General features: G+C 44.5%; 1 protein-coding gene across 1 annotated transcript in view; it reads right to left on the bottom strand.

Moving 5' to 3' along the window:
* Nucleotides 1-10,520, bottom strand: part of LOC118418434 — a gene marked incomplete in the record, with an annotated part of 12,015 nt that extends 1,495 nt beyond the window's left edge. Inside the window, 9 exon segments of the mRNA XM_035824333.1 lie at nucleotides 291-439; nucleotides 2,114-2,339; nucleotides 4,076-4,234; nucleotides 5,334-5,483; nucleotides 5,888-6,007; nucleotides 6,251-6,378; nucleotides 8,747-8,912; nucleotides 9,375-9,516; nucleotides 10,274-10,520. Of these exon segments, the coding sequence (XP_035680226.1) occupies nucleotides 291-439; nucleotides 2,114-2,339; nucleotides 4,076-4,234; nucleotides 5,334-5,483; nucleotides 5,888-6,007; nucleotides 6,251-6,378; nucleotides 8,747-8,912; nucleotides 9,375-9,516; nucleotides 10,274-10,483 (1,450 nt within the window).
* Between the last annotated feature and the right edge of the window lie 424 nt (nucleotides 10,521-10,944).

The raw sequence follows: 10,944 nt of genomic DNA, 5'->3' as shown, positions 1-10,944 counted from the left end.
AGTACGTCTAACTGGTTGAACATATCAAAGTCAATAACCAATCGATCGTATGCAAATTTTACTTATATGTAGACCATGTCTAGATAGTCCCTATGCTAAGACTTACGTAGTTCGCAGATGAAGAAGTGCTGCGTGCTCCCAATTCCGTCGGATTCCGTACGATTTCCGTACGGTACTTACCCCTTTCGGATCCCAAAAGATTGCCCACGAACTTTCACGTACGTTGCAGGTACGGCGGGCTGTGCCCTTAGTTTACATCATGTCTAGATAGTTCCTATGCTAAGACTTACGTAGTTCGCAGATGAAGTAGTTCTCTTCGTTACAATCCACGGGAACCCATTCTCCGTTGTCGATGCCCACGCAGTCCTTCTTGTTGCTGTTCCACGTCCCGGGTTTCCACGGATCGAACGGGGGGCTGGCCAGGGTTCCGTCACCGTGCCTGGAGGACACGAACCGGGAATAAGCCTTTTTACACAAACTCATGTCTGTATCCCCAACCCAGGGGCACTAGGCGATACACGACGAGCGCTAAGCCTACACTGGCTAAACTCCTCAGTGATGACCTACAGAACTGATCTGGACAGTAAACTTGATCTTGACAAATTCGAACAGAGACCCACTTGTAGAGTCAATTCCAAGTCACCGAGATGGTTTTGAAATAATATTTGTAATAAGTTTGAACTATTTTGAGTAAAAGAACATTTCAGTCACTAAAGTTCGAAATAGTTCAAACATTTCAAAATGAAACTTTAAACATGTTTGAACCTTTTTATATTTGTTGGAACATTTGGGAAAGTAATGATATAATTATCTCTTTATTTAGAACAATTTTCAAACATCTATGTGTTTTTGTTATTGTTCCAACATGTTCCAACATTTTGTGTCATTTTTTCCCTCCATAAAAACTTTTATTGCCCCCATAAATAAAGCTGCTAAGCTTGGTCCTTTGTTTGGCTCTTGTATTTTTAGATTTTCACTGGTGAGTCTTTTGTGAGAAGGTGGCAGACAGACATAATTTCCTGCACTTGGCAGGGATGTGTGAATTGCCCTCTTCCCAGCCCACTGACCCAGTTTCATCATATTGTTTCTATGTTCGAACATGTGATCACAAATGATGCATCTATGTTGGAACAGTTTAGAAACTAACGGAAATAATGTATTTGATGTTAGAATTCTTTCTAACATGTTTGAATACTATAGAAATATTTAGAATGTCACATAGATGTTATAAATAGTTCTAAACAGTTACTTATCACAGTTAGATTGTCACAAAGATTTCCAGAATGTTAGAACAAAAGGCAAGAAACACCCTCTCGGTAATATTGAATTGACTCTACATGAATTGTAATTCATATTGATTGTAATTGTTAATGAGCAGATGTTTTTTTTAAATATTGTGATCCTTTGAACAGTTTCATGTAATATTGATAACGTTGCGCTAGTTTTACTGTATGAGTCGGCGTAATTCATTTTTTTTACTGCAAAGCCGATGTTTTTATCAATAATAATTTGCTACTACCACACTAGTTACCACGCATGCGCGGGTGAAAGGAACTCTGGGTAATAAGGAATATACAAAATAGCGTAGAACAGTATAGAATATGTCTACTCTAGTTTAAAAGCTGACTCTAAGCTGTAACTTGTCGGGTTTGACTTCTTTAATAGAATTATCCAAACGAATTGTAACGCTAGTTCACCTTTATCCGCGGGGTAACCAAAATCCGTTGTTTTACAAAAATGGGGTGTTTAGGGACATCAAATCGACGGACGGTTGTTTCAAACTGCAATGGTTTTAAGATACTGTAAATGCAGAAATGTTCGCAGTGGATTAATGTTCGCGGTTTTCGCGGTGACCACCTTACCTCGAACTTAAAACCACCGCGAACATTTTTCTATTATGGTATTAAACTGCAGTCTATGGTGTTACCGCGAAATCAAAACCACCGCGAAAAGTCCTTTTTCCCTCTACCGCGAAATTAAATCCCCGCGAACTTAAATGCATTTACAGTATTGCAATTTAAAAACAAAATCCGCTGACTTGATATACCTGAATACCCATTTTTTTCAAACCAACGGATATAGGTTACTGCGCGGATTAAACAACTGTACCCACCTCCACACCCCCTCCTCTCTGATGTCGTCCAGTCCGATGATGTCGCACCTGTCCCGGGCCGAGACCAGACGGGACAGGAAGTCGTGTGTGGCCGGGTTCTTGTCGATGGCGAGTCGCCCGTACATCCCCGCATCTTCGCACGTACTCTGGGCAGCGTCGTGCGTACTGAGGGTCTCGAAAACCTTGAAAACAGTTGATCCGAGTTGATGCCAGCCATCCTCACAGTCTGTAAATGAATCAATATTTGTTTGTTTTTTTCTCAAACGCGGCAACGAAAACGTAGGTTTTTGTCAACATCAGTTGGGTACGGAGCTGACTTTCAAGTAATCTCTGTGCAGATGCTTAGATAGAAGTGTGCCACTCAAATCACCTTTCAGTCCGTCTTTCCTCTCTTTTTATGAGATGTTGGATTGGTCTATCGCAAAATTCTTTTTCATACTGCCATTTTTGGCGTGACCGTCCTCCCCTCTCATACTTTACGTATTTTTCAAAACTCGGAAGTTAAAAAAGTTAAACTCGTCCCGCGCCAAGGGCAGTGCCCATTTCTGGCGCATAGGGCGGTGCCCATCTCTGTTTCCTTAATAGCCCTGGGCCACACACAACGCAATCACTACAGCAGGGGGCTAGTCCACTGGTAGTGGTGTGTGTTCAACTTCCATACTCTTTCCCGAATGCTGAGTGCTAAGCAGAGAAAGCAGCATGTACCATTTTATAGTCTTTGGTATGACTCGGCCGGGATCGAACTCACGACCTTCCGAATGCAAGGCGAACACTCTACCCACTGGGCCATTGCACCGGCTAAGTTAAAGTTGATCCAATATTCAAAATATTAGCTTTTTACCTAGTTAGTCGATTCTCACTTCGTCCCTGTCTAAGAGATGCTACCATCTCATGGGGGATATATAATCACTAGTGTTGGATAGACGTCGCCCAAGCCCCGTCCGATTTGTGAAGGGGCAGATTTTCAGCGAAAAATTCGGCGAGCTCCAGCCGATCTTCAAATTCGACCTTCTCTCCAAGCAGAGGTTAAATCGCGCATGCAGATACAGTAGAAGTCGGAAAATCACAAGAGCGCCCGTGTAATTTTTCCGACTACTACTGTATCTGCGCGATTCAACCTCTGCTTGGAGAGTAATTAGACCGACGTTCGCTTGAATTGTGACGCAGGCTTGAACAGGCTAGGCAGTAGGAAAGAAGACGACGGCCCCTTACTTACTTACCGTAGGGCGGAGTAGTCTCTTTCCTATCGTTCCTTTTCTTTGTTTCCTTCCTTCTCTTTTAAATCAGCATTCACTATCTCTCTCTCTCCCTCTCTCTCTCGCCCTCTCTCTTTCTTTTCCTCTTTTCCTTCTCACTCCCTCTCTCTCTCTCTGATTTCTTCATTACTTCCATACGACTGAGTAGTCTCTTTCCTATCGTTCATTTTCTTTGTTCCCTTCCTTCTCTTTTAAATCAGCATTCACTTCTTTCTCTCTCTCTCTCTCGCCCTCTCTCTCTTTCTTTTCCTCTTTTCCTTCTCTCTCCCCCTCTCTCTCTCTCTGATTTCTTCATTACTTCCATACGACTGAGTAGTCTCTTTCCTATCGTTCATTTTCTTTGTTTCCTTCCTTCTCTTTTAAATCAGCATTCACTTCTTTCTCTCTCTCCCTCTCTCTCTCGCCCTCTCTCTTTCTTTTCCTCTTTTCCTTCTCTCTCCCTCTCTCTCTCTCTCTGATTTCTTCATTACTTCCATACGACTGAGTAGTCTCTTTCCTATCGTTCATTTTCTTTGTTTCCTTCCTTCTCTTTTAAATCAGCATTCACTTCTTTCTCTCTCTCTCTCTCTCTCTCTCTCTCTCGCCCTCTCTCTCTCTTTTTTTTCCTCTTTTCCTTCTCTTTCCTTCTCTCTCTCTCTCTCTCTCTCACCCCCTCTTTCTCTCTCTTCCTCTGACACCAACGTAAACTTAAAGATCCCCTCCTTACTTCCGTACGGCGGCGTAGTAGTGGGCACATCCAGTGACTCGCACATCCTTCCTGTGCACCCTGTGCCGGCACAGTCGCAGGTGTACCCACCGTTAGTCGGCTGGCAGGCGCCTCCGTTCAGGCACGGGTTGGGGTCGCACCCGGAGTAGTCGGCGGGGCCTGTTGGTATAGAACAAAAATAATGTTAACCCTTGACCTGCTGAGAATTCTTTTGACAATTTACTACCCACAACCTTCCCCCCCCAGGCGGTTTATCAATCATATCAATAAAACTTTTTCTGTGCTGCTGTTGCAGATTTTTTCATGGTTCTCCTGTCGTTTCGACAGATGAGCAGGCAGACAGACATTTTTACCTGTTTTGCCTGACATGCACATGACTTTTTATGGTAAAGGAGGGGTGTGCTATTTCTTCTCCACCCTCTCGTCTACTGGAGCACTAAGTCTCACAGGGACACAACTGTATGACACGTGTGAGACGGCTTCAGCAGATGCAGCTTTGTTATTCGGAGTATCCGTCTCCTAGGAGGACTTCCGACCAAGGATGTAAGGAGTTCCTCCTACCCCTGATCGCGCGACTCGTGTGTCATGGCGAGTGCGTCATGCCCGAACATGCTCCTAAGCCTGTCTCGGCCACAAAGCCCCACCAAGGCCACTAGCCGCAGCTAAGTACTCATTTACACCTGAGTTAGGTGAGGAAAGTCGTTTAAAGTGCCTTTCCCAAGGGCACAAGATCGGTGACACGGCAGGCGGATTCGAACCCGCAACCTCTCGGTCTCGAGCCGGTGGAACCGCGTGGCGCAGTGGCAGCATATTCGGTTGCAGATTTACCTCCACGTTCAATGCTGTTTGCTGCTGTATGCAGCTGTTAAGCGAGAACCCGTAAAGATACTGGACCCACATACAGGCAGTATGTATGTGCAACCCGTATATATATATGTACAGGCTCAGTAGGACAAGGGTTTAAGACATTGTTCACAAGCGTGATTCGCCACGATCCTAAATTTACCACATTCAGGAACAGAACGTCCTTTTCTCTTATAAAGAATTTTAAAAAATGAAAAAAAAAACAAGCCCGCAATAACAAGCTCATAACATTCCACGTCATCGTTAACACCTCAAAATCGCGACACCCTTCCCATCATGCAACACTCCATTACAAACCTCCCTTGAGACAATATGGCGGCACCCAATGACGCCAACGAAACTATTATAAATACAGGTTTCGCTATCGCCGACCTGTAAAAAGAAGCTAACTCACAGTGACCGTAGACCCTGACGTCGGTGAGGTACTGCAGCAGGGGCACTCCTCCCACCACGGTGTAGTCGGCGGCCGGGGCGGCCTTACTCACCACGTGCAGGCAGCTGGGGGTGGCCCAGTCAGTGAAATACACGTGAGACTCATCCACGTCTGGGGAAAAGGCAAGAAACATGTCCAAAACCCTGGCGATGCATCTGCTTTTGAAAAAAAATTCTTGACATGTACAAAGTATCACGACGAGAAAGGATCAACATCAAAGTATGACATTGCATACTGTTGAATGGTCGTAATACGCCAACATTCATGTAGCTTTGGATCATTTGTTGCTCGGTGTGTTATGAGACCTTCTGAACGGCCAGGAATGGTGTTGAGAGTACCACAGGGATGCGTTATGGGACCTACTTAGGCCGCAAATGTTAGCCCTGCCCTCTGTACGGTCAGGAAAGATGGTGAGTGTTCCACAAGGATATCTTCTGGGACCTACCTAGGCCGTACATGCTGGCTCTGTCTCTCTGGATGGTTATTGTACCACAAGGACCCTTTCTGGGACCTACCTAGACCGTACATATTGGCGCTGCCTCCCTGGATGGTCAGGAATGACTCCCTGTTGCTGCCGTCCATATCCGCCCTCTCGATGACACCGCGGGACCCATCGCCCCAGTACACCTTAGCCTCTGTGAGAAGAAAAAAAAGAGAAAGGTGAGGTTACTTTTGTCGTGTGTCGTCGCACTACATTGATTTAATAGTATTTTCAAGCAGGTTGTGACAGAATATTACATTTGTCAAAAACAGATACTAAGAAACTAAGAGTAGTGTTTTAATAGCCTACTACTATTGCACATAGAGGGATAAGATATATTGGTGTCTCTAGAAGAATTACATGGGTTACATGAAGGAAAGAAGCATGTACTATATACCTGCGGAGTCCACGGCGATAGCGTAGGGCTTGACGAGGTTGGTGCTCGCGATGACAGCCAGGCCGCTCCCGTCCCGGTTCGCACGGACTACCCGCGGGCTCGAGCCGCAGTCCGTCCAGAAGATGAACCTGTGGGACAAATCAGAAAAGTTTTTGTATGTTTGCGTTTTCAAAACTAGAAGTCTAAAATCTGTTGTATTGTTTTTTTGTTTTTGCATTTTTCATTAGATTGAAGTTAGACATCCAGGTAATAAGATACGCAAGGCAACACTTACTCGAGCAACCGGAAAAAATTGGAAGCTGTCAGACGTTTCAAACAGCTTTCTTTAGTGACAAATAAAAATCTAGATTTACTACGTTTAAATCAATCAGAGAGAAATCAACACTCTGGATTGATGAGCCCTGGTAACTTTAAGATGTTTCAATAGAAGAAAACAAGATTGTATGCCACTGCCAGTAACTCAATCAGCTCCTGTTGTTTGAGTACAAGAGATAACGTTTCGTGTAGTCACTGAAGAAAGGTAGTCGATGCTACTTGCAGCGTCTGACCGTTTCCATTTTTTCTAGTTGAGTAACTGTTACCTTGTTAAATACAATGTACATTACATATGACGTCTTTAAGCTTCTCTCTGTGTGTAAATGTGCCTGTTGTAGTGACTGTTCAAGTGATTAATGCAAGTTACCTGTGCAGCCGGTTTAAAACTTTCCAGTTCAATGATATGCCAGATAAAAGTTGCTCATGCAACTGGATATAATTTTGGGAACGGTCAGACGTTTCAGGTAGCATCCACCACCACCTTTCGCCAGTGACACTGAGCAGATCTGTTGAAGATCACAATTTCTAGCGGTTGATGTAGTCATTAGCGTGAAATTGCGTTTCTGCAGTAACACGGTTATGTTTGAGTGGTATACAGGTGAAGTGTTGTACACAGGTGAAGACTAATGAGGGAGTGGCATCCAGGTGTGCGAGTGCAGACAATGGATAAGAGGAAGTGACAAGCTGAGATAGTCATTCGAGGTCGCCACTGCTTACAGCTTACAGTTTGGTGAAGTGCAAAATATGCACGAAGTATTTGGACAGAAGAGTTTTTCATTGATTTTGGTCTGCTCTTTCGGCACTTGAAGTTCTCATTAAACTTTCTCTGCGTACCTGAACCAGGCGGCGCTCTCACCCCATACAAGTGTCATGTGTTGTTATTGTGTGCGCATATTGGGGAGGGGAGTAACTAGTGTGATGCAGAAATTTAAAAGCGGGTTTTATACCCTATCTATTAATTGATACGTAAAGGAGGTAAAGACAGGTGGTTGATGCTATCCAAAACATCTAAACGTTTCCAAAACCATAAGCAGTCTTCTGGGGCAACTGGTATTTGGCGTATCTTACTACCTGGATGTCTAACCTTCATCAAATGACCGCTTGTTAGTCCGTGTAACACAAGATCTTACTGCATGTGCTGGTTCTAGAGGAGCATTCATTTCAGGGCCGCTAGGGGCGTGACTTCAATCAGGCTAGATCTATTGTCCACGCCAGGAACCGGTTTTCTGACTACGAACCCAGGTTGCCGTAATGTGATGTGTGGTCGCGTGGTTGGGCGGAGCTTCTAACGTCTGATTTGCCTTCTGGGCAACTGAGTTGCCTGAAGCGGTATGACATCATCTCGAAGAGAGGGGCGTGACAACACGTATGTGTGCTGTGATTGGATGAGAGCTAAACAATAGGTTGAACTACGTCACGGGGTTACCAAGAAAAAGTGGCCCTTCGGAGTTCCCCTCTTCCTTCCCAATATATTTAGATGTGTCAGACGTCTATAATTGGTGGTTCTCAATTAATTCGGAGTTTTCCTGCGTTGTTCAGTTCTACAGTTTGCATGCACCGATACTTGAACAATGTCAGCTGTGCACTTTTCAACTGTCTTTCACTATAACCATGTCCATACGAACGTGAGGTCAATTATGGGCCGTTTAGAATCTCCCCTTTCTTCCAAATACGGTAGGGATGCCACTGCGCATGCGTAACTCTTCGGTTACAGATTGGCGGTCGAACCGGTTTGGCAATGACAAAATGGCGGGAAAACAGTGTACTCTCCAAGCAGAGGTTAGGCTTCTGTTTTCGTGTCTTGGTAAGGCGTTTTATCGGGCTTCTTTTTTGTTCGCCAGCCAAACTTGGCGATATAAAGAAAACCTAACAAGGTAAAGGGCCAGACAAAAATACATAGAGAACAACCTAGCCAGTTTGGTAGTACCCCTGTCACATTTGGCGAAAATCCATCGGACGACGATTCTGCGGGAATCGGCCAAGCTTCGCTTAACTGTAATAATAACTTTATTGCACAACAATTGTACAAGGTACAAAGTATGGCTTATATGTGACAGGGACGGTTTTCAGGTGAAAAATACGCACAACCCTCTGTCGATCTTACATATGGCCGATCTTCCATCGATACGCCCGAAAATCGTGGATAATGTGACAGGGGTACAAAGAATGAGTGGGACCTACCCGCGCAGCGAGTCGGTTGCGATGGCGCACGGGCGGGACTGAGCGGTCCCCGGGACGACGGTAGTGCGGCTCCCGCCGAACAAGTCAGACGACTCGATCTTGTTCCCGCTAGCGTCGGTCACGAAGAGCTGGCTGCTGACGTGGTCGATGGCGATGCCGTAAGGCTCTGCACATATTTGGAGGATAAATGATTGAATAAATTAAGAAGAAGAACTTAAATACGAGAAAATATTAATAACAGGTACATTTATGACATTTTAGAAAGTATATAAATGACAGTTGAAATACATCTTGTATATAACATTAACAGTTCTAGATAATCAATCTGAATATGAAATTACTAAAATGAGCTTTTTTTCGGCGAATGTACACGAATGAATGGCAACGATAACATAGCAATTTCAAATGATAATTTTCTTTCTTTCTTTCTTTCTTTATTTCTTCTTCTTCACTCAAATTGATTGAATAGGCTTTTCACACAGCCTGAGATAGGATACGCACTCATTTTTTGCAGCTCTCTTTCTCATCTTTTTCATTCATTCGTTCATTCATCTATCCATCCATTCATTCAGTCAATCATTCATCTCTTTCTCTTTACCTTCCTCTATGTATCCTTCCCTATCCCTACCTTGCAGCCCAGCGTTAGTGATGAGCTCTATGGTTCCGGACCCGTTCCTGTGTTCCGCCTCCACGCTGCCTGCTACAGGGTTTTGGAAGATGTTGGTCCAGTACACCTGATTCTCGGCGGGATCGAAGTCGTTTGCCCACGGCTGTTAGTGCCACAAAATCAACAATTATAGGTTAGATGCCCACGCAACATTTCAGACATGCACATCCACATCGAGAGTACTATGGTGTTTATTATACATCCCTCTCATCCAGTCATCATCCCGCACAATATCAAAACCTAATGTGGCTATATAGTTTAAACAGCATATTGCTGCATACAATCGAATGCACTAATTGCCGTTATCCCACCTCTGACACCAGGTTTGCAGAATGGCATGTTCCCTACAATCTATGCACAGATAATGCGGCCACATTTCACATGGCATTTTTTGACATAACAATCATTGTCAAGGTGGGTTCACACGTGCGTATGTATTCTAGTACGTATGAGGTCCGTGTGGAAATATTAGCCTCTACAACTATAAGGCTCCACAGGTAGCTGGAAGAAAAGAAAAAAATAGTACAGTGATAGACACATAACATGCAAAATGACTTAGCTGGGTCACAAACCATACTCATCGGCCAGCTAACTTGTTGGTATGTTACCTTTAAGAACCACAATCCACTTGGACGGCGACCTCGTAGCAACCGCCATGTGACCGAACTGCGATCGAAAATTTGATAGAGCGATCAACGAATTTCATAGACAAAAAGATCTTGTTGTCTTTCCAATTATACTTATATTTTACATGATAGTCCAATTATAATGTCAACGGTTCCACAAATGGAAGTTAGATCGCAGCAAGGTCGCAGTGCGATCACCGTCTGACAGAGTGCACGGCTAAGGCCATGAAATACCTTGTGGTTCATATCGTAGACGATGGTGTGATAGTTGAACATCTGTCCCGTGAAGTTGACGTGCAGGACGTGCCGGGTGCCTCCCCACGCGTGATGCGGGTCGGTCAGGAACACGGTCTTCACGGCGGCGCAGTCGTCAGAGACGCCCGAGCGTTCGATGGGAGGAATAGCGGCGTCCGACACGTCGAACCGCGGGGTGGCAGGGGACATGATGTCGATGTTGTTATCGGCCTGTCGCTTCACCAAAACTCGCGCTTCTACATTTGTGAATAAGAACATGACAGTGTCTTAATGTTGGAGACTCTGCCACATATACTTTGCGTGTTCATTGTTTGTAGAGTATGTGGGGAAGTACAACCTCTAGCCAACCGTACATTATTACGCCAAGACGCTGGAGCCGCATGTTCCCCGTATAGCAACTATATTAGAACCAGTACACAACAAACATGTTTCGCCGTTTGGCTTCCTCAGTGTTATGGGCTCGAATGAGTACAGCATGTCCCCGCTTGTGCATAGTGCCATAACCCGGTGCAAGGTGCCCTAGGACCTAGTGTTCACTGTTTGTATTCAAATATTACAGTAACTAAATACTAGTACAAGTCAAGAAACATGCACGGAAGCAAAGAAACCTATCACTTTTTTTCTTGGGCCGTCCACCACAATATTATTTG

This window comes from Branchiostoma floridae, chromosome 6 (assembly GCF_000003815.2).
Source record: "Branchiostoma floridae strain S238N-H82 chromosome 6, Bfl_VNyyK, whole genome shotgun sequence".
Classification (NCBI taxonomy): domain Eukaryota; kingdom Metazoa; phylum Chordata; class Leptocardii; order Amphioxiformes; family Branchiostomatidae; genus Branchiostoma; species Branchiostoma floridae.
The sequence above is the reverse complement of the archived record's forward strand: the minus strand, read 5'-3'. Positions and strand labels throughout refer to the sequence as shown.